Consider the following 27,719-nt stretch of genomic DNA (forward strand, 5'->3'; position numbering starts at 1 on the left):
ACATATATTTGAATAAATACTCAATATAAGTCTAGCACCAATATAACTTTTATACACATGATCAACATAATTGTTTTAACAATAAGATATACATGTATAGATAATAAAAGTGAACATAACAATGCTAATTTCTCTTAACAAGCAGTTAAATGAGTTTCTTTTCAATTTTCCTGATTTCAATATTACAATTTTGTATTTAGAAATTTTAGATTATGTTAATACACATATAAAGCAATTTAATGTTTACATCTACCCTTACTTTATCACAACAGGAATCACATTAAATTCAGATACAAACTGTTATTGCAAATACCCGGTAGAAAATATTTTAGACAACATACAACTTACCAAAGGTTTATAATTTGTACTAATTGTACAACTAGTTTATTACAGTGAGTGAAGTGTAAAATGTAATTTACAATTATTCCAATAACCATCTGCAAATTCTACATATTACTTAGTAAGTGCTTCTTTTTCAATTTAGAAAGCACTTTACATGTAAACACTGAGGGCTATACCTGAAATAGGGTAATTAAATTTGCCATACATTTAAATGATAACACTCCACTTTGCATAGTACATTATCTGATGAAAGGGAAGTCAGAACCATTAATCATAGCTGTTACACTGAGATATAACAGAAGTGCACAAGTTGAAATGTCTCACCTTCTTTACTGACCATGATTGATTTAATGTGTAAAGTCTTTAAAAAAACTTTAAGAAATAATTCCTCATGTCATGCTCTATGCTCATTTTAACATGGGTAGGCATTATATTTGTAGATATTTTACACTGATTGTTAGTTAGGTGTAAAATATGATCAAATATAATGCCTACTCATGTTAAAATGAGCATAGAGCATGACATGAAGGAATTATTTCAATTTTAATCGGACAAATACAGTATTTTTATAGTTCAAAGCGTACGCAAATTCCTTAAAAGTTTTTGGCTGTTCTCAATTCCTTCCTGTAGAATCTGTACATTGCATTTTCATATTTAATAATTATATATATATAAGTTACAATACTAAAAGCAGGGTAAATATATGTTTTTATATAAACAATATATAATTAAAGTTTATGTAACCTGCTTAAATATTTATATTTAATAGTCAACAATGAAAATAACGTGAATATAAACAGTAAATTTGTGTGCATTTGTCAAACATATTTTGTGCTCATTAGCAATACTTAACCCATTGCTTATGGAATAAAAAACCGACTTATTACCTAGAAAACTTATTTTTGACCAATCAACCATGAAAATGGTCTAATGAACCATGAAAATGAAGTCATGGTCAAATGAAACATGTCAAACAGACATGTACAACTTTTAATCATTCTCTTCACCCAAAAAAGCTGACCTATTGCCTGTAATATTCAATTCTGCTGAAATGGTGTCAAGGACAGGTGAACCCTATCTGGTAGACTTTGCAAGGAACCCATACACTTTTTAGTTTGTGAGTCTGGTTAACAGTAGATGGTGTCAGCTAAGCAACCATTATCTATCTATAACATTAGATAAAGATTTGACGAGTTGTTCCATGCACTTTATAGCTTGTGAGTCTGGATGTTCTATCACTGGATTTCGTCCCACTTCACAACATGATGTCACTCTCTGAAATATCAAAAGAAAACAAAATGTTAAAGTTCAAGAAGAGTATATAGTCTTAGCAAGCATTTTAGTTATACATACTATAATATAAAGCTATCATATGGGTTGGTTAGCGTGACAGAAAATATGCCTAACATATTCTTTTGAAAATCTATAAAAAAAGAACATCAAAACATGTTTGAGTTGCAAGATATGTATATCCAGATTGTTGTTCAATGTGAAATATTAACAAGTTATCCTAGTATATCAAATTTAGACTTAATAGTCATAACATATTGACTTTCTCAGATCAAGTGAATTAGAAAGAGGGAAAATCAACCCAAATAATGAAACTATACAAAATCATGTTATTAATAATTCCTGTTTTATCAATAGCTCCTTTGACTTGTGTAAATCTTTAAAAATTAAAGATTAAGAACAAAATTTTTCCATTACATTACTTATTTTTCAGTGAATATTCACCTGTGAAATATTCAAACACTATTGTATATGAATGAAATGTACTACTAGAGGCAATACAATGGCTTTTGTGGTCAATACCTGTGCCACCATATATATATATATGCATAAGTTGACTTAGGAAATATTTTTTTCTAAAAGAGATTAAATGAGCAACTATTTTTTTCAAGTGATTAAAATTCTAGAAGCCATTGTTCAAGTTTCTTTAACAATGAGAATATATTGGATATAAAATAATTTTCCACCTGTGATTATTAATCAAGAAAATTATGAAGATTTATATAACTCCCATAAACTTTACAGTATATTCATTAATTCTTTTCATGTTAGTACATTTATCAATTTTTAGAAAATTTTATTCAGGTTCTCAACATTTGTCCCTTTAAAAATAAACAAAACATAATATTTGGTTAAGTATTGAAATTGGTGTTTCCTTTATCTGAAAAATGGGTACACCACAAACATTAATGAATCTGCAGTTTATGTGTGTTCTCTCTATAAGTATTTTGTATTGAACATTGATTGGTGTATTCAAATAAATTTTATTTTAATAATAAGAGTCTATTTTTTTGGGGCGAATCAATGTTGAAGTTACTCTTAAAATTTGTAACAATCAATGCTTTCTTCGCATATGTTACATTCAAAATCTGCATATAATAACTACACAATAGTTATGTATTAGTAAAGGAATAATGGATATTTCATATAAATAGTCTAATAAAAGGAAAATTGATTAACATTATCCATAACTGTATTAACATGGCTATGACAACAAAATATGTATATAATATACCGTGTCTACAGGTATCCTCGCTAATATAGGTATCTTTTGTTCCTCAGCAAGTTTCTCTATCTCATCCTCTGGGAATAGGTTTGTCACTTCCTGCAAGAACCAAGATGTGAATGATTTCTTATATTATTACAACTATTTTGTTTTATTGTTATTTTATATTCTTTAAAAAATATACTGTATAAAACACCTTATACAGTGTGTCAAAGCAGTGAGTTGGAGATAAACTTTCAGTTAGATATAAATGTTACATTGATCAAATGCAATGAAAATAACTTAAAAACTGTCGTTTGACCAACAATTTTGTTTATAAATTATTTGAAAAACAGGGAACAAATATGAAGCGAGACACCCTAAGCATTATTATGACTAATGACTAACATCTTGTAAAATTTTATAGACGAACTATGAAAACAAGTGATGGGACTTAGTTTAAACTTCTTGACAACAATTAGCTTACATCACAACAAGGACACATAAATGTGCTCATATTAACAACCAATCCCAATATCTTCACACCCATCTTCCTACAGAAGTTAACCTCTCTCCTAACTGTTGCTATAGATACACCCTGAGATGTTGTAACTATGATGGCTCCATCAGGCTTCACATTTTTCAAAACTTTGATAGCTGTAAGATGTTCATCACTTGTACCTGGAGGAGTATCTGAAAAAGTTTTAAAACTACAAATGTATTTTCATAAACTTTTAGACTTAGTGAGAGTACTATGTTAAAAAGAATTTAAATTTTAAAATATTATTGAGGAAAAAGAAAAATATAAATACACATTTAGGTTTTTATCTTTTCAAGTGTGTCAGAGTTTGAAATAAATCTTATTTTCATTCTTTTCAAGCTTTGAGAACAAATCCTAACAAAGTTTTGTTAAGCTAAACTTTGATGAACAAAATCAAAATTAAAACTCACCACATATTAAATAATCAAGTTTTCCCCAGAATGTGTCCTTGAAAAATCTCTTTATTAAAACTGAAGATATGAAAAAAAAATATATAAAAACATTTTGTAAACTCATTTAAAAGAAACAGCATTTTCAAATCTTTGATATTTATGGAAACCTATTATTTTTTTACTTTTCAGGCTAATACCTAGTACAGATAAGAAGATACTTATTTGAATAATTAACATATAGATTTCAAACCACCAAAAGTGTAAGGTAATTAATGGTCTATAATTAAAATCCAATGGTCGAAAAAAACATTGGATTACATCATATTTATTAATACATATTCTATTTGTTTCCACACAAAATTTTCTCATGTTTTTCGGTATTCTCTTCTTCTTTTAGCTAAATATAAATACTGATTAACTGTACACTAAGATAAATTGCAAAACATAGGATAAGTTTTACTCATATGTAGCCAATGATGATCTATACCTTCTAAAGTCAACACCACTGCTCAAAGACTTTTATAAATAATAAAAGATTGAAACATGCCCATAAATATTTTGATCCCAATCTCCTAAATTAATTTCAGTTTAAACCATCCTGTTCCTTTTTTTAAAGAGTATCTTCTAAAACATTCTGTCAGTATAATTTGAGCTGTTATGTATTTATCAAATAAACAAATAACATCTCTACCCAGTTATATGCATGAAAGTTAACTCACCATTAACCAGAATACATTTTGGACACATGCAAACACACCTGTTTTTCTTGGTCCTCTAAACACAACAGAATCCCTGTCAGATTTTAACATAGCACCAACTGACATCACTTTTATACCATTATGTGGTGATCTGGAATGTAAAAATATATATTCTCTAGAACTAAATTGTCCTGACACATTTATGGCACTAGATTCCCTTTAGGGACAATTGCATCCCTCCTGAAACATTTGATCCACCATTGAATAACACCAACTATGTCTTTTATTCATCTTTTTAAAGCTATAAATATCCGTTATGTTTTGGTGATCGTTGACGTTTGTGAGTGTTTTTCTTTGTATGAATTTGTTGTGTCTATTTGCAGTTTTAAAGACCACAAAGCAAAAAGTTTTTCATAGATTAATATGCCAACTTATAGTTAAACTTTGCATGCAAAATTGGAATGCAATAAATACATACAATAGAGTTTTCCATCCATATTCTGTGTTGACTACAACCTGTTCCTCTACTGAGAGTAGTTTAGGTATACTTGGTCCACAGATATCCAAGTCTACTACACCTACTTTGCAAGATTGAGAGGCTAATACTTGAGCTAACATACATGCAACTGTTGATTTACCTACTCCTGAAAAAATATCATAGGAGAACACTTCTGAATTCAATGAGTTAAAATAAATTTAATTTCAAAACAGTTTTAAGGCATATCATAAATGACCTATGCAGATTGGTCAGAGACCCCTAACTTTGACAGTATGACAGTATCAGTCCTAGATTAGTTTCAGTCAAGTTGAAATTACTATATTTTTAATTTAAAACAAATAATTACTTTAATAAGCAATATTGTACGTATGAGTTATACAAGGTAGCGATGAAGGTTAAGCTGTCCCTTTGTCTTCTTATGAGATCTTAATGCATTGTCATGATAGCTTAAGACTTTTCATATTAATTAAAAGTTTGTTTTATGCCAAAGTTTAGTTAGCTTCAGAGTAATTATCTAAATATTCCTGTACAATATATAACATTGTTTCCATTGTCAAATTTGGATATTTTTTTGCTTACTAGATTAAATTACTATAAAAAGTAATAACACTGCATCAGCAGGGTGGAATAAAAATAGGTTTATTGTTTTAAACCATAAAAACTGCAACAATTGGTAAGTGAATGCTGTTTCTAGCTATTTGGTTATTTGCATGCAAACAAACTCTTTTGAATTACCTCCCTTTCCTGACATAACCAGTATTTTGTGTTTAATTGGATTCATCCTTATGTCAATCATTTCTTGGTCTGGGTCAACTCTTCCTGAAAATTAAGGTGAAAATATGAGGTTATAAGTCAGTTAGTCTGTAACTTCTGTCAAAGTTTAGAGAAGACCTGACAAGATTTTTGAGAATAAACAAAAAATAATACTAATTAAATCACTCATTATATACTGACCTGTGTACAAATTAATTGAAACAAGCATTCTGAGAGAATTGCATGGTAAAACATAGTCCTATACTGGTTAAAAATTCGTTGTTTGAAACAAAATGAAAATTTGATCTATACCTTTTCATGGTGTATATGTAACAGTTTATTTCTTCCTCTGTGATATTTGATCCTGAGGATATTTTTTCACAGTAATTTATTTCCAGACATGGTATTTCACAGGTAGATTTTTTCCAGAGGATTAAAAATCTGTCTGTGTTATTTGGCTATTATGTAGGGTATATATTTGCCGTACTATATTTCACAGAACCTTGTGAAATAGAGTCCCATCAGCTAATATGTAAGTTACTCGCAATAAATATGCAAGAAATATATACCGGACTATAATTATAAAATGTTTCACAGAGGTAGAACAAATTTGCATCATTTATGAAAGGAAGGTAATTATGAGCAATTTATATTTTAAAGATATCAATATAACATATTCCTGAATTTATTTCATAGTGAAGTTTTACCTTGAATCTTATTTTAAGCTCACCTGGCCCGAAGGGCCAAGTGAGCTTTTCTCATCACTTGGCGTCCGGCGTCCGGCGTCGTCCGTCGTCCGTCGTCCTGCGTCCGTCGTCGTTAACTTTTACAAAAATCTTCTCCTCTGAAACTGCTGGGCCAAATTAATCCAAACTTGGCCATAATCATCATTTGGGTATCTAGTTTAAAAATTGTGTGGCGTGACCCCGCCAACCAACCAAGATGGCCGCCACGGCTAAAAATAGAACATAGGGGTAAAATGCAGTTTTTGGCTTATAACTCAAAAACCAAAGCATTTAGAGCAAATCTGACATGGGGTAAAAATGTTCATCAGGTCAAGATCTATCTGCCCTGAAATTTTCAGATGAATCAGACAACCTGTTGTTGGGTTGCTGCCCCTGAATTGGTAATTTTAGGGAAATTTTGCTGTTTTTGGTTATTATCTTGAATATTATTATAGATAGAGATAAACTGTTACAACAATAATGTTCAGCAAAGTAAGATCTACAAATAAGTCAACATAATCAAAGTGGTCAGTTGACCCCTTTTTGAGTTATTGCCCTTTATAGTCAATTTTTAACCATTTTTCGTAAATCTTAGTAATCTTTTACAAAAATCTTCTTCTCTGAAACTACCAGGCCAAATTTAAACAAACTTGGCGGCAATCATCATTGGGGTATCTAGTTTAAAAAATGTGTGGCGTGACCCGGCCAACCAACCAAGATGGCCGCCATGGCTAAAAATAGAACATAGGGGTAAAATGCAGTTTTTGGCTTATAACTCAAAAACCAAAGCATTTAGAGCAAATCTAACAGGGAGTAAAATCGTTTATCAGGTCAAGATCTATCTGCCATGAAATTTTCAGATGGATCGGACAAACCGCTGTTTGGTTGATGCCCCTGAATTAGTCATTTTAAGGAAATTTCGCCGTTTTTTTTTATTATCTTGAATATTATTATAGATAGAGATAAACTGTAAAGAGCAACAATGTACAGCAAGGTAAGACTTAAAAATAAGTCAACATGACCTAAATGGTCAATTGACCCCATAAGGAATTATTGCCCTTTAAAGTCAATTTTTAACAATTTTCATAAAATTTGTAAATTTTAATTAACATTTTCGACTGAAACTCTTAGGCCAAGTTCAATATAGATAGAATGTTTGTAAGCAGCAAGAATGTTCAGTAAAGTGTGAAAAATTGGTTATTGGTGAAAAAATTCTAAGGTTGAGGATCATAAGCAAGCTTTCATAAGAACAGATTGAAATTTGAACTTGAGCTGTAACTTGTTATGGTAAAAATATATACCAAATATCAAATTCAATATCTTAAAGCATAATTGCTTTAAGATATTGAATTTGATATTTGGTATATATTTTCACCAATAACCAATTTTTCACACTTTTTCCCTTCACATTTAATGATAATGATTTGATATTTCTTTCATAGTTTATGTAAAGCAAAATTATATCCGGGTGACATTTGATCCTCGATAATGTCACGTAGTTGTTGTTATTTTTTTATCGGGAGGAAAATATTTCCTTGGGAAGACGCATTTGAATTCATGACAAAATTGTGTTTTGGTGATGGTGATGTGTTTGTACATCTTACTGTACTGAACATTCTTGCTGCTTACAAACATTCTATCTATATTGAACTTGGCCTAAGAGTTTCAGTCGAAAATGTTAATTAAAATTTACAAATTTTATGAAAATTGTTAAAAATTGACTTTAAAGGGCAATAATTCCTTATGGGGTCAATTGACCATTTAGGTCATGTTGACTTATTTTTAAGTCTTACCTTGCTGTACATTGTTGCTCTTTACAGTTTATCTCTATCTATAATAATATTCAAGATAATAAAAAAAAACGGCGAAATTTCCTTAAAATGACTAATTCAGGGGCATCAACCAAACAGCGGTTTGTCCGATCCATCTGTAAATTTCATGGCAGATAGATCTTGACCTGATAAACAATTTTACTCCCTGTTAGATTTGCTCTAAATGCTTTGGTTTTTGAGTTATAAGCCAAAAACTGCATTTTACCCCTATGTTCTATTTTTAGCCATGGCGGCCATCTTGGTTGGTTGGCCGGGTCACCCCACACATTTTTTAAACTAGATACCCCAATGATGATTGCCGCCAAGTTTGTTTAAATTTGGCCCGGTAGTTTCAGAGAAGAAGATTTTTGTAAAAGATTACTAAGATTTACGAAAAATGGTTAAAAATTGACTATATAGGGCAACAACTCAAAAAGGGGTCAACTGACCACTTTGATTATGTTGACTTATTTGTAGATCTTACTTTGCTGAACATTATTGTTGTAACAGTTTATCTCTATCTATAATAATATTCAAGATAATAACCAAAAACAGCAAAATTTCCCTAAAATTACCAATTCAGGGGCAGCAACCCAACAACAGGTTGTCTGATTCATCTGAAAATTTCAGGGCAGATAGATCTTGACCTGATGAACATTTTTACCCCTTGTCAGATTTGCTCTAAATGCTTTGGTTTTTGAGTTATAAGCCAAAAACTGCATTTTACCCCTATGTTCTATTTTTAGCCGTGGCGGCCATCTTGGTTGGTTGGCGGGGTCACGCCACACAATTTTTAAACTAGATACCCAAATGATGATTATGGCCAAGTTTGGATTAATTTGGCCCAGCAGTTTCAGAGGAGAAGATTTTTGTAAAAGTTAACGACGACGGACGACGCCGGACGCCAAGTGATGAGAAAAGCTCACTTGGCCCTTCGGGCCAGGTGCGCTTAAAATAAGATTCAAGGTAAAACTTCACTATGAAATAAATTCAGGAATATGTTATATTGATATCTTTAAAATATAAATTGCTCATGATTACCTTCCTTTAATAAATGATGCAAATTTGTTCTACCTCTGTGAAACATTTTATAATTATAGTCCGGTATATATTTCTTGCATATTTATTGCGAGTAACTTACATATTAGCTGATGGGACTCTATTTCACAAGGTTCTGTGAAATATAGTACGGCAAATATATACCCTACATAATAGCCAAATAACACAGACAGATTTTTAATCCTCTGGAAAAATCTACCTGTGAAATACCATGTCTGGAAATAAATTACTGTGAAAAAATATCCTCAGGATCAAATATCACAGAGGAAGAAATAAACTGTTACATATACACCATGAAAAGGTATAGATCAAATTTTCATTTTGTTTCAAACAACGAATTTTTAACCAGTATAGGACTATGTTTTACCATGCAATATAACAAAAACTGAGAAAAACTTAGCAGAAAATGTCAGAGTTTAATATTTGAAATTGTTCCAAATAAATGCTTGAAACTGTTAGACAGAACTTAAATTTATTAATGGTTTACATAAGAACACACAATACCTCTTTTGAATATACGACTGCAATACACATTCTTAGGTCACAGAAAATCAAAAAACAAATTACCTTAATTTGTTTATTCTGTGTGAACATGTATCTTACACATGAATACATATATTCCTTAATCTAGGTGTGTTTTATTAAGCAAAAATTATACCTTGCGACTGGCACAAAGCTTGTCCAGGGCATCCTTCACAGATGCTTGCTCTTCCTGCCAAATCCTAGAAATATACAAATCATAAAAGGTCAATACAATGACAAACTCTTTAAACAACAAGAGTGGAGAAAATGAAATGTCTCACCTGATCAGAAATGAGAAATGTCTTGGAAGTTTATTTATACATGACTTTTATATTATTAGCAACATCATTATCCATACCACATGGATATGGACATATATTAGCTTATGATTCACACATGTCATGGAACTAGTTGTTATTGGCTTTGAACTAGCTATCAGTAACTGTTCTTGAGTATCTTTTTGTTGAAAGGATGTCTAAATACCCAGTTTGTTTTTGTAAGACATGTTAGATGTTTTTCTTGTTTGTATCAATCTGATGAGTTAACCCTTTTTTACTAATTTTTATAGTTTGTTTTCATGCTGCACTGTTATACCACTGTCCTGGGTAAGAGATAGATTTTGATGCTAGCAAACTTATTTGAACAACAACTTTGTTTCCTTCATAATATTATGGTGCCGTGACCAGGATCATAATGCTGTGAAGGAAACAAAAGTTTCAGATGTATATTATTTTACATTTGCGATATTGAGGTATAGAGCAATAACTACATAAAAGAATGACATGAGAAAAAAGTTCCATAATGACTTCAACGTAAAGTCACATTAGTGTCATTAAAGTTCGTGTGTTTTTCAACATTGATATCTACACAACATATACATGCTATATTACGCATAAATACACAATAAGCAAGTCATTTTAATGCATGAAAAGCACTTCTAAAGGTACACATCTACACATGTTTAAACAAGGTTCACATGACATCAGTCATTTAAAAATATATATAATATATATATGGCACTGGCTACGGTTACATGGAAATGTAACAATAATAAAAATATTATTGTTACATAGGAGACTAAATGCCGGAATTCAAAGTCGGGTAAGGAACCGATTAATTACGAATGTAACAATAATTACTGAGGCTACGGTTACATAGCGTTATTGTTACATGAAAAATAGCAATATACGATGGGTCTATTAAAATGTACTAGATAATAAAAATTAAAGACATTTATTTTATATTTACAATATATACAATTATTAAATATAAATTCGTTAATTATTTATTTGCAATGACATTTTCTACATATCCAGTCTATAAGTGGTTTTTGGAGCATTACTGAGTCCGACACATTTTTGGTGAAACCACTCCAAGCAGCCATCACACACCAGTGATGCCGCACTGTGAACGTCCGTATCACATACTGTACAGTTCCATTCTGCGATATCCCTATTTGTCACAAAACAAACATTTGATTTTGATTTCACATATAAAAATGTTTCAATGAGCACCATATTGAATGACTTAACTTACATGCGTAATGGGTCTTAGACCCTCTGCATTTAAATGATGTAGATGTAGCAAATATGTCGTTGAAAGATGACAAAAAAGAGTTGGAGACTTTGTCTGTGTCAATTCGTTTATAGGTTAAAATAACTTACCTTTGGTTTGGACGAGCTCCGTCTGATCTTGAAACGAAATTACGTCCTCCGTGGATACATGTATACAGAAGTTCACAGTATTTTACTTCACAGTTAGCAAACTTTGTTATATATGAATCAATTTTTTTAGAACTGCGTTTGTAAAGCTGAATGAAATTTGTGTCTTGATATTGTTTCAGTTTTGTTTCAAAAGAATCCCAAGTTTTAAATTTTTCACCCACAACAAAATTGGTCACAAGTATCTCTTCATCCATTGTGCATTGAATAATGACAGTAATACGAGTAGGTGTGCAGTTAAATACTTAAAGTGGACACTTTTCTCAGCCCGAGTTCTCAACAACAAACCATTGGTCTATATTTTCGCCTTTGGCACTACTTATCAAAAGTAGTATCTTTAAAACACCAAAACCATTTATACGTTAGAAAAAACAATTTAAACACCATTTGTTAACGATAATATTTATTATTTATCATTATTACAAGTATTATTTCGTACATATGCAAGATTAAGGCAACAAAACTATACAAGATTTAAGTTTAATGATTGCTGTTTTTCATGTAACAATAACGCCATGTAACCGTAGCCTCAGTAATTATTGTTACATTCGTAATTAATCGGTTCCTTATCCGCCTTTGCATTCCTGCATTTAGTCTCCTATGTAACAATAATATTTTTATTATTGTTACATTTCCATGTAACCGTAGCCATTGCCTAGATATATATGTGGAAAAACTTAATTGTATTTTATCTACAATGTTATCACATTTGTTGTTTACAACTGTTCGGAACTTAACAGCAGGTGATTTTTATGATTTAGAAGATTGATTTTATCAGACTTGAAGATCGCAGAATTGAATAATCGATATGAAGATATTTTTTAAAAGGTACGTTATTGTTTGTTCTAATTGTCCTATGATTTTGCAGGTATTCGACACTATCATCAATAAAAAAAAACTCTTTCTAGGAACCCTAAATGTATTTCAAACGCAACAATTGAAACCCGAATAACTTATGTAATAATAGAAGAAAGGCTATATATGCTTGTTCGTCTCTCATGGCTGTTAGTTTTACCGATTCCGCAGGGCATTCTGTTAACTGTTCCATAGCTCACACCGTTTGGCAATCTCCGGAGCAGAGATCCTATCCGTTCCGTTTAATTTTCTTGCTTTCACACGTGCTTCCGGAATAATGTAAACAAACAAAGCGAAAAAAACTATCAGAATTTCGTTTTAGAATGCAGGAAGCTTTACAACATGTTAACTGTTGTCAAACAGCATTTTTAATGGAAAGGACCACTAGTTCTAGTTTATTCTCAGCATTGGAACTGGTACTCTGTTTTAAAGTTGCTCTGAATTAGTGATATTTTTTTATTTGGTGTGGGGGAGGGGGTGTTGGTATTGGCTGAAACCAGAGACATGTTGCAAAGATTTAAGTTTTTAGCCCCAAGGCACTAGCTTGTCTGGCAAACCACTGTTAGACGTCAGAGCAAATTATCTTGGGACTAGAATGTATTAAAGTACAGATATTAAATATCATAACCAGAATGGAATCCAGGTCCATTTGCACTGATTCATGTTCGCCCTAGTACCTGTTCGCCCAGTGTCCATTTGCCCTGGGTTTTTTTTATTATTGACATTGTTGTCTAAATTGTAGTTGCAATATCAGGTTCATTATTTGAACATCTACATTGAGTACTTGTACATTTACATGTATGTTACAGTATGTGGAAAATTATGCAGAATATTTGTATCGCTGTAACAAAATATGTTCCTATTTATTTCACTGAGTATGTAAAATGTAAGCCTAGTGCATCTGTATACAAATAACATTTTGCTTGTAGCATTTTTTTACATAAATAAGGCTGTTAGTTTTCTCGTTTGAATTGTTTTACATTGACTTATCAGGGCCTTTTACAGCTGACTATGCAGTATGGGCTTTGCTCATTGTTGAAGGCCTTACGGTGACCTATAGTTGTTAATGTCTGTGTCATTTTGGTCTTTTGTGGATAGTTGTCTCATTGGCAATCATACCACATCTTTTTTTTTATATTGAAAAGAAGTTTATAAATAGGATATTGTTTTCATTCAATCCTTCTCTATCTATTTTCTGAATAAAATAGGTTTAAATTAAATTTTTCTTTTCTAGTATTTTGTTTCCCTATGATACATTGTACATCTATCAGAATAAGACTAACTTAAAAGTGTAACTTTTTTATTACAGCTTGAGATGAACATAGAAGACCCATTTGTAAATTATGGAATAGCAGGAGCCCTCAAAGTCTTTATGACCAACTGTAAAGAAGAGGTAGGATATCACTTATTTTTTCAATGAATACAATTTATATACCAAAAGAAACGGAGATGTGGTATCATGTTGTGTTTAAAGAAAAATGTTATAACATTCCCACACGGGAAACTTTCATGTGGTTGTCTTATGTCAATTTCTTGCATCTTTTTTGTTGCTTCTTTTTTTTATTTGTTAATTTGAGATTTTGTTGCTACATGTACTTGCAGACTTTTGATAATCTATGTTAAATTTATTCAAGAAATTTTCAGGCTACATGTATCTTGACATCTTGTACAATGTATATATACAGACAACTGTCTATAATCTATTATAGACTACTGACATGATACATGTAACTGTGTTGATCTCTTAACTCCTTAAAGTTGTCTTTGATGTTGGGTTATTTTATTTAATATTGACCTTTACACCACAGACAATATATTAACCAATCATGGTGCCCAAAATTAGGGCTATACAATCAAAGGAATTACAAAATAAACCACAGTAAATGATTAGAATAATACGAATGATTAATGTACATTTAAACTAAAAAAACATGGATACACATTCACACAAAGTAACATGATTATAAACTATGTTATTGAAAAACATAGTTATTTTGGAAGCCACTGTATCCTGGAGAAATTACATAATTTTAAAGTCCTAGGTCTATGGGAGACAATTAGTAGGATTTACATTTTCTGTTTGATGTGTTACTAGATACTTCAGTAATAATATAAAAGGTAATACAAGGGAAAATGTTCAATCTATTGTCTTTCTTGTATTAATTTAATAACAATTGTAAAAGCTGGTTGATGGATATTATGTTCAATGACAAAGTTTATGAAGTCAACAGGAGTTTAGAATTATCAATCAGAATTCAGAAAATGAAAACAGAACAATGTAATATTCCTCAATTAAGTTAATTAACCTACATGTAGTATGTGTAAACAAACAAACAATGCTATATACATGTATATTTGTACCCTACATGAGATCTGATGCTCTTTAAAAAAATCTTTTCAATGATATATACATGTATATCTATTGAGAGTACAGCAGCATGCATCTTTCCTTAAAAGAGATTATTAACCCAGCATCATGATCTGATCAAACTTTTCAGAACCAGCATTGTTAATGTTTTACTTTTTGCATATTTGGTTCTATAGAATAAATAAAAATAAGATGTGGTTTTAATTCACAGAAAGTATTTTATTAATAGCATTTTATCTTTAACTTATATTTCTTTTATTTGATTTTTAATATATTTGAAAAAAAATATTACCTGCATTTCAGGCCACAATGAAATCTTTCTCTTTACAACTAGTGGTGAAACTAACAGCTGATCAACCATCCTGGATGAAACTTAGAATCCTCACATGTCTGAATGGGACATTGTCAAGTAAAACATTTGTAGAGATTGGCCAAAACAACATTCTGTTGGATCATATAACAGAAAAATGGAATTGTATTATGACATGTATAACTAATTTTGATTTAGAACTAAGAAATGGCAAACTTGGACAAAAAGAATTGTGTTTATATGAATTTATAAGGCTTTCAAAAAAAGTTGTAAAGCTGATTTTAAAAAGCAAGAAACTGGAAAAAAATTATAGTTTAAAAGAGATTGTTAATTTTTCAAATCTATGGAATCTAATGTTGAAATGTAAAGTGCCAGTATTTACAAAAAGTGTTTTAAAATTATTAAATAGTTTATTTCCATATGGAGATTTGTCTTCCTTGTCGTTGGATATAAATGTGGTGATTAAAGAGACTGCTGAGAGCATAATCACTTTTTTTTATCAACATGGATTTAATGTCATTCCACTAGGACATGGTTGTGGCTTCACAGGAATTTCTGGGAGAGAAAATTCAACAGAACTACAATTAGTGATATTATTGACTTTAAAAAGCATAGCCATTATTCTGTCATGGAAACACTCTGCAGTAGCAGGTAATATAATTACTTTAGTTTTACTCAACCAAATGTGTTATGAAACATATAATAATACTTTATTACCACAGAACAAGTACAACTTTGGGTAGCCTCACGTTTGAAGTTCTTCATTAATATCTGTTTATAACATTATATGTCATGCAAGTGGGAGCATCGTCTGACACATTCCCCATTTATTTTCAAATTTATTAAATCATTTAATCTATTCATATACTCTTTTCCCTGAATTATATGTATAAAAGTAAGAAGATATGGTAAGAAAGACAATGGGTTAACTACCCCATCAGAGACCAAATGATGTGGTTGCAAGCCAATACAGGTCACTATAGCTCAACAGATAAAGCAAAGTAAATGGAACAATAAAATCTTGGCATTAACTTGTGGTCACTTATTTTTCAGGCAATATTATTTCAGCTGATGTTTGTTTGAAGTGTCTTTTTAAGTTAGACTTGTTTGTAAAGATATTTAAAAGTCCAAGTGAAAAGAAACCGACACATGATTGGGTTTGTGAGATGTTTGAAGACCAGGATGACCTATGGATTGAATCACTTGTGGCATTACTAGATATATATAATCAAGTTGTTCTGTTCAGGTAGTATTTTATTCAACCAACATTTTTTTTATACCAATAACAAATTATTTTTTGTGAAAAATGAAAACAAATGCTCTGATCTTAAAAAAGAAATTACAAGGGAAAACCTTGTGACTGGGCCCTTTTATAAGTAAGTTAAGATATTGAAATTGATAAGGAATATCAAACATAACTTAATTTTTTCATTTTGAGAAAATATTATTGCATTATATAAGTTCTGACACCTACTGTATACATTTGCATATATGTTTACCAAAATAATCAGACATCTCCTCATTGGAATTTTTACCCTTTAATGATAATTTATTAACAGTTTTGGTATTGTTTGTATATTTATTTAGAAACTATAAGAGGTTTGATTTAGAAAGAAAAATTCAACAGTACAACATGTCAGCAGTAAAATATTTACACAAATGTCAAATGACTTTAAAAGTCGTAAATTGACCTAAAATTTAACAGCCCTTATTAAAATGACTTTTTTTCCCCACAAATGTAACTATTTTACTGTTATCTTAAAATATTGTAATGGATACATTTGTACTTAGAAAAGGTTAATAGCTTAAATGTTCATAAGAGTGAATTTGGATAAAAAAAAATTGTTTCACAACTTGAAATCAAAACATGTATATATATGACCTGTAAGTTTAAGAGCAGATGTGGTATGATTGCAAAAGAGAAACCAATCCATAAATATCAAAATGTTAAAAGATTTTGAAAATATTAGTTTGCATTAACTACAATGTATGTCAGGTACATGTAGTCTATGATGGGTGATTTCAACCATTAAATTTAATGTTAAGCCATCTCTTGTAATGACATCTGCATTATTATCTTCTTTAACAGAAAGTATATATCTTATAATTTTATGAATATTTTCAGAGAGATTGATTCACTCCCAACAGCACTACAGATTATGATTAACCCACATAGACAGTTCCTGTTATTCATAAAAGCTACAGATTTTGATGAATCAGTTGTAATTGATTTACTTACATCACCTGAAACTTGTTTTCTTCTTTATTTTAATCGTTATCTGAAATTTATGTGTAAGGAATGGAGTTGGTTAATATCAACAGTTAAGCAAATGACTTTGGAGAAGAAAGAAAATGATTTGAATTCAGATAAGTTTGCAAAAGGTTATAATCAATCAAATAAACTGTTTAGTATGACCTCTGAACCTGAAGTAAGAAAGCAGGATGCTGTAGAACATGAGGTTTGTGCCACATCATGTGGTCTAACATTGGTTGGACTATATGATTCCGATAGTAGTGAGGAAGTTATCTCCCCTTGTGATCAAACAGGAACAAGCAATGATTGCATTAATGAATTGTCTGGTTTCAATTCAAATTACAGCAGTTGTGAAACAGTGGACTGTCTTCCCGAGAATTATGATAAACTTGTCTCTTCTGAGGGTAACCTTGCTACAACCAATTTTCTTGAATCAGTAATTTCTTTGAATAGTTCTGTGAATAGTAAGAAAGTGAACGATTTACAATTCTCTCATTCAATATGTAAAAGATGTAAAATTGTTGATCAACAAAATACTTCAGATTCTGGCTTAGATGTAAAATGTATTTGTAATGTCATGAAAACAGACAAAGTTTCTGGTAGTGGTGAGATGTTAGATTTATTGATGTCTTGTATTGTAAGAGTAAGAATGAAAGTTAGTAAATTATGGGACTCTGATTTATTTCCATATAATCCAAAGCCTTTGTTGGCAAATATAAGGAAAACTGAAGAATTATTTGAAACTAATTATATATAAGAAAAATGAAATAAAGAAAACATATTTTCAATTTACAATTCAAAAAGAAACATTTTAAAAATAGGCAAAGTTTGGTTGTAGTTTTTCTTCTTTTTAATATATACATTTACATGTTCAACAGTTGTCATGTCATGACATATAAAAAGTCTTTTTGGTATATGAGGTATTGACTTCTTATTATTCTCTGGATATTATAAAAAGAAAAAAAAAAAGACGTTTGTAGCTACTTTAATAAAGTGTCCTTCATTCATCAAATCAATATCTGACTTTGAAAAATAAAAGTTTTTTTCTACAACACATGGTCCAGTTAAAATTTGTCTTGATTTATTCAAGTAAAGTCTTCTTACAAAGATGTGCCAAACAACCCATTCACAGAAAACATTGCTGCCTGTACTATACATTAAAAAGTCTGCAAAAATGAAGGGAAATCCAACCTTGGAGAATTGATATTTTTATGATTCTATCGAGAATTATTTACAGTTAATGTCCTTATGTGATTGTCAATAAACATGATGTTCACTAATACTCAAAATATTAAGAGAAAAATCTAGTGAACCACTTATCATGCCTATTACATCTGTCACCAAGGTCCACTCGATAGCACTGTTAGATAAGGGGGAGCTAACTCGTATGTGCTGGAACCAAGGGACAGGGGGTCAGTCTATCGCTAGACTTAATGTTCTGATAGGCATAGCTAAAACGCAAGGAAGGTTTTCATAATTTAATTACTGTAACAATTTAAACGAATGATGATAACAAATCAATTAGTAAACAATTCCAAATAATAATAATAATAATCTAAATCAAGTACAAAGTATCAAATCTAAATATCAATTCCAAAGTAAAAACTATTTCTCCTTAAATGTAAAATCCAAAATAAATGCCAAAACTACTAAGACATAAAATGTAATTAATCTCAATTTCAAAATATAAAAGTCTCAAAATAAAAGTTTCTCAAAAGTATTTTCTAAAGTTAAATTTATGAGTCAGAGATAAATTTAGTCTCACACTACACAGTCAACTGGTAGACTGGTAGACAGTTTTATAGGGCCAGTATAATGACATGAGTAGTGTGAGGTTACGCTTCCGAAACACTGACTGACTTCCCAAAATTTACCGACAATATTTATACTAAAATCCAAAATAAATAAATATGTCTCGACATGTTAATAATACTCTCATTAGCAAATTTATACTTTAATTGACAAAGCCTAATCCTGTAATGTTTTGACAAAATTCTTAATTTTCAAAGTGACATGTGTTAATTACACTTAATATTTCAAAATAAAGTGCTTTGAGCAAACTGTGACATTCCGAGTACTAATGCCACAACATAGGTAAAATTAATTAAACAGATTAATTAAAACTTTTACAAAAAACAAACATTAAATTTTCTTTCATAAAATAAAACATATTTTTATCCAAAATAACACTAACACAAATTTAAGCCAAATTACACACCATGACATATTCCCCCCTACTCCAATATGTTTGTCCCCAAACATGATATATACATTCACATATTAACATCTTAAAAATATATCAATACACTCTATACAAATTATATTTAACCTGGCGCCAGAAAAAAAAAATATGCAATAATTGTCAGCTAGCTAGCTTCATTCAACCTTTATATTTTTGTGTAAATCTCCAAAAAAAAACAAGACACTTTTATTAAAAGATGTAGTAATAAGAAATAGTATGTGTGCACTCACACTAAATCCTAGAACTACCTACCCCAAAAAAAAAGTTTTAGAAAAACCAAATAGATTTACATGCTTCTTAAATACTATTTTCAAGTCTCAAACAATGTCCTAACAAGTCACAAATTGTTTGAAACAAATCACCATGGATTTATCTCACTTTGGAACTCTCTCGTTAACTCTTTTAAGAAAGTGTCAATGCACCCGTTCGGTACTTCATCAAAAGTCAGCCATTCTGGTGGCATATTTGGATTCATCCAACTTAATAAAAATTCCGTTTTCCCACTATTGTCAACTCTTGCTTCATGTAATTCATACCCTTGACCACAGATACTAAATTCTTGACTCAATGTTTTCTGGTGTTTTTCACGAAGATAGTTAAATTTCTCTTGCAGCAATCTCTCCTCAAATATTGTTGTAAAGTAGTCTATAAATTTGTGCGCATGATTACGGACGGATGTAACTGAATGCCACTTTTGGATAATTCCAGATTGAATAAGATAATAAGCCTTTTTATTTATTAAACGCACTGCTAGTAATTTTTCAGGTTGTGAATAATCCAAAGAAGGGTTGTTATTGGTTGATAGCACATTTACAGATTCCTTTTGCGAATTGGTATTAGTTTCGTTATTTTCTTTATTTCCTGGTTTGTCAGATTTATTAAAAAATTTATGCTTGGTTTGATTTAGAGGTCTTTTTCTCTTTTTCCCGCTTATTGTTCTGTCCGCATGAAATTGACGCACTATATTTGTTGGAATTTTGCATGGAAAATGCCACTCTGTTTGTTCTTCTTTTGAATTTTATTTTGTAATATAGTGTACCATTACCTCGATTTGAAGCCATTAGACGGTCAATGTTTTCTTCACTAAATGGAGTACAATTTCCACGTTTACAATCTTGACACGATGGTTTGGTGTTGCCAACAGGTGGATTGCGTGGTTGGTTCTGGTTGTTGTTACCAATTCTCTGGTCTCTGTTTGGTTGTTGTCTATCATTGTTGTTATCCTTTTGCTGTCCCCTGTTCTGTTGTTGTCTGTCATTGTTGTCTCCATTTTGCTGTCCTCTGTTCTGTTGTTGTCTGTCATTGTTGTCCCCATTTTGCTTCCTTCGATTTTGTTGTTGTCCGTCATTGTTATCTTGTCGACCTATTTCATCTGGATCTTACTCATCTTCATCATTTTCATGTTCTTGAGGTGGATTAGTTGGGCGAGTGTTAGGGTCATAGTATGGTTTCAACCTGTGAGCAGTTACTAGTGACTTCACTTCTTTGTTGTTCGCACAATTTCTGATTCTATATGTGTGGTTTGATCTGTTCACAAGAGTTATATAATATGGACCTACCCATTTACGATGCAACTTTGGAGCCTTTCCTACGGGAACTTGTGTACAATAAAGCCAAACTCTTTGGATAGGTCTAAATTCAGGTTCTTGTGCTGTCTTGTCATATTGGCGTTTATTTCTCTCTTGGGCTATCTCTATGTTTTCTGACGCAATTTTCCTAGTTCTCTCTAAATTTTGTAGAATTCTTCCTAAGAATATCCTGTGATCTTGGGCCAAATGTTCCTTAGGTATTAAAGAAGTGTCTATTGGTAGACACATCTCTCGTCCAAACAACAAGAAGAACGGTGAGAAATCAGTTGATTGCGTTGCAGGAGTGGCTCGGTATGCCATCATGATTCCTGGTAATAGATGAACCCAGTCATCTTGCTGATCCTTAGCATAACTGCGTATAGATAGGAGAATAACGGAGTTCATTCTTTCAACAGATCCATTGGTTTGCGGATGATAGGAGCTCGTCAAGTGCCTTGTAATCTGAAACATTTCAGATAATGCTTTAACAAGGTTTGAGGTAAAATTCCTGCCGCGATCTGATATGAGAACTCTAGGTGCTCCGTATCGTGAGATAATCTCCCTGTACAGTATTCCTGCTATCTCACCAGCTTCTTGTGTTTTTAAAGGAAATATTTCACTCCAATTAGAATAGCTGTCCACCACTAAAAGTACATGTTCGTATTTGTTTGGAGTTGTAGGTAGACCACTAAGTATGTCCATATGCCATCTACTAAATATGTCATCACTTATTTGTGGTTTAAGAGGTGGTCGTTTAGCACCATAATTCCTTTTCGATTGTTGACACACTTCACATGTCTTAACGTATTGTTTAATATCCTCATACATTGAAGGCCAAAAGTACTTATTGCGAAGAGATGAGTATGTTCTGTCAAAACCTTGATGACCACCGCCTAGAATACAGTCATGGTAAGACCTTAAAACGTCGTCACGTAAAATTCTAGGAACAGATATCTGTTTCACTAAACGCTCATGTCTCGGTACTTGTTTACACCTCTTTGAATAAAAATGTTTTTAAAATTCCGTCCTCTAGTTCAAAATTGTATGATTCGGCCACTATTGTTCTCGCTAAAATTGCATCATCTGGCAATTCTCTATTGAACTTATATTTGTAAATTTCTTCAAAGTCACGACACTGTTTTTGATGTTTGGATAAATTCATAAGTTCTGGTTCTTGAATTTCAGTTCCTTGTATGTTTGAGATTACATTTTCTTCACTCTCTCCTTTATAAAAAAACACAGTTTCAGTATACTCTTTTTCATTGATATTGTACAAATGTTCTCCCAAATCGTTTGAATCTTGTGCTGTTGAATTTGTGTACTGTTGCCTGGATAGACAATCAGCAGTATTCTTAGAGCCTTCACGGTGTATAATCTTGAAGTTGTATCCCTGAAGTAGCAAACTCCATCTTCCTAGACGACCTTGACAGTCTTTGATTTTCTGCAGATACTTAACAGATACATTGTCGGTATACACAGTGAATTCTTGATTTGCCAAATAATGTTTGAAGTGCTGTATTCCATCCACTAGAGCTAGTGCTTCCTTTTCTGTAATATGCCATCTAAGTTCAGAACCACGAAGAGATCTTCCACCATAAGCAATGGAATGCTCCACTCCATTCTGAATCTGACTTAACACATATCCCATTGAATATTCAGATGCATCTGTGGATAATATGAATGGTTTATCAAATTCTGGAAACACTAGAATAGGTGCGGAAATAAGTGCATTTTTCAGAGTATCAAATGCCCTCTGACATTCCAATGTCCAGTTAAATTTTATATTTTTCTTCCATAGTGATGTTAATGGTGTAGCATGTATAGGGGACACAGCCACGTTTACTTTTATTTCTATAGAAGTCGCTCTTCACTATACTACTACCTGTCGATACATTTATTTTTGGCATTGCACAAGTCATGTCTTCTTTGACTATTAATGACGTTAAAATACTAAATCCCTTAGATGTGTTTTAGTCGATTTTAGTCTCTGATGCATGATTTTTTACTATTAATTGGTTTTGGCTTTTAACTAGCTGTCAGTAACTGCGAGTACTCTCAAATCGTATTTTCTTGTTAATTCGACCTGTTGATACTGTTTATAATGCTTTTTTGTCATTTTTTATTTATATGGATCTTTGCTGTATACCAGCTTTGATTATTTGTAATATCTTCAAATATTCACTTATTCTTACAACATTTGTATAAACTTCAAGATTATAAAAAAACGTTTTTTTTCTAAAGTGAACATTGATTGGTTAAATATTTCTCAGTGTGTTTGAATTTGTTTGTTAGCCTTTTGGTCATGAATGTTTGTCTCTAATATTTAATTAACTGTGCATTTGTATTCAGATATCGCAGATCAAATTTATTCGTTCATTGTGTAATCATACGTTTTTTGATTGAGTTAAGTCTGCCAATTGATATTTTATCGTATGTTTTTATATGTTGTGATGTTATGCTATTGTTTCTGAAAAAGGGAGAAGGTTTGGGCCCATTAAAACGTTTAATCCCGCTGCAAATGTTTGCACCTGTCCTAAGTCAGGAATCTGATGTACAGTAGTTGTCGTTTGTTTATGTAATATATACGTGTTTCTCGTTTCTCGTTTTGTTTATATAGATTAGACCGTTGGTTTTCCCGTTTGAATGGTTTTACACTAGTTATTTTGGGGCCCTTTATAGCCTGTTATTCGGTGTGAGCCAAGGCTCCGTGTTGAAGACCGTACTTTAACCTATAATGGTTTAATTTTTGAATTGTTGTTTAGATGGAGAGTTGTCTCATTGGCACTCACACCACATCTTCCTATATCTAGCAATACACGCATAGTCCTTTACAAATTTCCTGTAATAGTTCGCCATCCCTAGAAAACTTTTCACTTGTTTTGCATTCTTAGGAGTTTGAAAATTGTTCACTTTTTCTGTGTTTTCTGGGTTTCACTCTCAAAAAATCTAATCCTAGTATAGCTTTTGCATGTAGTGTTTCAAATATACGGAATTTCTGGTAAATTTTGTATTGTCCAAAAGATAGCTGTAGTACTATTTCACCAATTATCGCATGCACTTCTCCACAGACACCTATTGCACTATTTATCGTTGATTTCTGTATCGCTGTAGTGGTGTTTAGACGGTACAGCTGATGTTGACTGATACAGCTAAAAGATGCTCCACTGTCAACTAAACATCTCACTTGGTGGTCCTCCAGTCCAATTTCGACAAAGTTCCTCTCCATGGTTGTAGTAATCTGGAAACTTGCTGTTCCTGGTATTACACTGGAAAGCTTGGCACATCTGTCGTTTTGGCAGCACCATCCTTTTGAAATTCTCTTTCTACCCATGATGATATTTCTATTCCAATTACCAAATTGAAACTAAAAGCAATTTTTGTCAGTCTATTGTTTATGTTCTATTCTCTCTACCTTAAGTTACTCATCATATTCTATTAATTATGGAAATAAAATCTCTCCTGACCTAAATGTTAAATTCTCTCTACTATGAGTCAAATTTCCAGATCGTATAAAATTATTTGCACAAGTACAGTTTCTCCTGAACTGAATTTTAACTCCTGTAAAGTTTTTGCACAAATAAATATTTATCTAAAGTTTACAGATTTACACCAAAAATTAACTTACATCTATACTTTTCACTTAAAAGTTATCAAAGTGTATTATAATAGGCAAGATGTACTTATCTTTTAATTGTGTGTTGTTTTAATCTGCAACTTGTCTCTCCTGCTACTGGTTCTCTCTTCCTCTCATTGTTTCTCTGGCTGTTGTCTCAATTTTGAAATTTTAAGTTTTAAATAATTTTGAATGCATTTTGTCAACCTACATTCTAGCTATGCAGTTTCAGAATCTAATTTTTATCATGCCCGGGTCCTCCACCATATCTGTCACCAAGGTCCACTCGATAGCACTGTTAGATAAGGGGGAGCTAACTCGTATGTGCTGGAACCAAGGGACAGGGGATCAGTCTATCGCTAGACTTAATGCATAGCTAAAACGCAAGGAAGGTTTTCATAATTTAATTACTGTAACAATTTAAACGAATGATGATAACAAATCAATTAGTAAACAATTCCAAATAATAATAATAATAATCTAAATCAAGTACAAAGTATCAAATCTAAATATCAATTCCAAAGTAAAAACTATTTCTCCTTAAATGTAAAATCCAAAAATAATGCCAAAACTACTAAAACATAAAATGTAATTAATCTCAATTTCAAAATATAAAAGTCTCAAAATAAAAGTTTCTCAAAAGTATTTTCTAAAGTTAAATTTATGAGTCAGAGATAAATTTAGTCTCACACTACACAGTCAACTGGTAGACTGGTAGACAGTTTTATAGGGCCAGTATAATGACATGAGTAGTGTGAGGTTACGCTTCCGAAACACTGACTGACTTCCCAAAATTTACCGACAATATTTATACTAAAATCCAAAATAAATAAATATGTCTCGACATGTTAATAATACTCTCATTAGCAAATTTATACTTTAATTGACAAAGCCTAATCCTGTAATGTTTTGACAAAATTCTTAATTTTCAAAGTGACATGTGTTAATTACACTTAATATTTCAAAATAAAGTGCTTTGAGCAAACTGTGACATTCCGAGTACTAATGCCACAACATAGGTAAAATTAATTAAACAGATTAATTAAAACTTTTACAAAAAACAAACATTAAATTTTCTTTCATAAAATAAAACATATTTTTATCCAAAATAACACTAACACAAATTTAAGCCAAATTACACACCATGACATCTTTACTACCATCAATGTCAACAATTGGAGAACAGATATATTTGACTAAAATTGTTATCCTATTCAGAATGTTATTGCAAACATATGTAAAGAAAATACAACTAATAAATCTGAAAATCTTGTGTATTGCTTATGCCAATATTGCAATCCTCTCCATTGATAAAGATGCAAGCCATTGTCATTATACATAATTTGATGAAACTGAAAATATTTAAGATGACTTTTGTGTCATATAACTGTAGACAGACTCTTTGGAGTCTGAACCTTGAAAACTATGCCATAGTAATATGCATGTCAAAATCTGGTTTAATCTCACAAGGGTGTAAAATCAGCTATGGCCTATGGGTTATTGTCTGTCATCCATCAACTGATATTTCTTCATATTTTTATACGACTCCAAACATTTTTTGGGATCGTATAATGGTATGATGTCGTCATCGTCGTCGTCTGCGTCGTCCGAAGACACATTGGTTTCCGGATAATAACTTTAGTTGAAGTAAATATATATTTATGATTTTTTTTCAGAAGGTTCAATACCATAAAAGGAAGGTTGGGATCGATTTTGGGGATGATTGTTCCATTTAGGAATTAGGGTCACTGAGGCGGATCCAGCCATTTTAAAAAGGAGGGGTGTTCCATCTATATGTCCCCATTCAAATGCATTGATTGTCAAAAAAAAGGGGGGCTCCAACCCCCGGACCTCTCCCTGGATCTGCCAATGGGGCCCAAAAATACATTTTCTAGTTTCAGGATAATAACTTGTGCACAGTGCAAGAAGTGGAGTTGATATCATGTGTTCGAAAATTTTACTGATGCAAACAAAAAGTTGGTTAACATTTATCTGCTTCAAATATGTCTACGAATATGTTTCAATCGTCATAACCCGATCCCGCGTCATTCTTTTCACAAATATGACTGAACGAATAAGGAGGGGGAGGACAGGGGGTACCCTTCTCCCACCCCTCTTCTCCTTTCTCATACCCCCGTTCTCCTTTCTCTCATTAGAATAAAACATCTCCTTTTGAGATATTTTTTCTTGAAATATTAGATCATTTTTTAAAAGGAGAGATATTTTATTTTCTCCTTTCTCCAACTTTTTCTCCTTTCTCCTACCCCCTTTCTCCCTGTCTCCCTTACCCCTGTCCTCCCCCTCAATAAGACTGATCACTGGGTATTATCTAACAAGAGGAACATGTCTGAATGTTTCTTTGGTGTCGCTAAACTGCCCTTTCAGTAACTGCGATTACTCTTATATCGATGCTTTGCGTTTATTGATTTAATATTTTTTTAAGAGTCGCCCCGATTAATCTTGTCAATAGTCACTGGTGGTAAGCGGATGGTCGTAACTAAAAGTAACTAAAAGTTACGACCATCCGGAGATTGGAGACAACTCTAGGGATAAGTTTTTCTCTTCCGATTTTCGTGCACTAAAAGGTTCATATGAACCAAACCGCTTTTCTAGTACATACTATTCGGCAGTCCGGTGATATTAAAACCAAATTTGATGCATTAAAATATTCCAATTTTCATAAAATAGTCAATGACATTCAAAAATTCAAGCATGATGGTCGTAACTAAAAAAAAACAAAAATATTGAGGATGGTCGTAACTCCGTTTTAAATAAGACCGAATAAGGCAAGTCAAGAGTTTTAAACGTGTCTTTTATTATATGCATTTAGTATATATAGTATTTTATATGATGTATTTCTGAAGATTTTTTTTCATTTTTTTTTACATACAATGTAAAATAAAGCAATTTCAAAGCGTGTAACACTTATCAATTAAAAAAAATTCAAAGTTT

The 27,719-nt window shown here is 31.6% G+C and overlaps 2 protein-coding genes across 3 annotated transcripts; one reads left to right on the forward strand and one right to left on the reverse strand.

Annotated features, from left to right (window-relative positions):
• On the reverse strand, window positions 1–27,162 carry LOC134706930 (cytosolic Fe-S cluster assembly factor Nubp2 homolog). 2 transcript variants are annotated; one of them, XM_063566300.1, is made up of 9 exons: window positions 27,102–27,162; window positions 9,973–10,036; window positions 5,702–5,785; window positions 4,946–5,111; window positions 4,527–4,618; window positions 3,788–3,847; window positions 3,324–3,529; window positions 2,867–2,956; window positions 1–1,617 (listed from the first exon to the last, which is right to left on the reverse strand). In XM_063566300.1, exons 3-9 carry the CDS (start codon window positions 5,760–5,762, stop codon window positions 1,501–1,503), a joined length of 792 nt encoding a protein of 263 aa, XP_063422370.1. In that variant the 5' UTR covers window positions 5,763–5,785; window positions 9,973–10,036; window positions 27,102–27,162; the 3' UTR covers window positions 1–1,500. The 2 variants fall into 2 exon arrangements, with proteins under 2 accessions (XP_063422370.1, XP_063422369.1); XM_063566299.1 differs by lacking the exon at window positions 27,102–27,162 and adding an exon at window positions 12,573–12,650 and having other exon boundaries at window positions 3–1,617.
• On the forward strand, window positions 12,658–18,681 carry LOC134706929 (uncharacterized). Its single transcript, XM_063566298.1, has 5 exons — window positions 12,658–12,828; window positions 13,722–13,805; window positions 15,084–15,741; window positions 16,144–16,336; window positions 17,216–18,681. Exons 1-5 carry the CDS (start codon window positions 12,736–12,738, stop codon window positions 18,099–18,101), a joined length of 1,914 nt encoding a protein of 637 aa, XP_063422368.1. The 5' UTR covers window positions 12,658–12,735; the 3' UTR covers window positions 18,102–18,681.
• Window positions 27,163–27,719: the final 557 nt, after the last annotated feature.

This window comes from Mytilus trossulus, chromosome 2 (genome assembly GCF_036588685.1).
Source record: "Mytilus trossulus isolate FHL-02 chromosome 2, PNRI_Mtr1.1.1.hap1, whole genome shotgun sequence".
Taxonomy (NCBI): Eukaryota; Metazoa; Mollusca; class Bivalvia; order Mytilida; family Mytilidae; genus Mytilus; species Mytilus trossulus.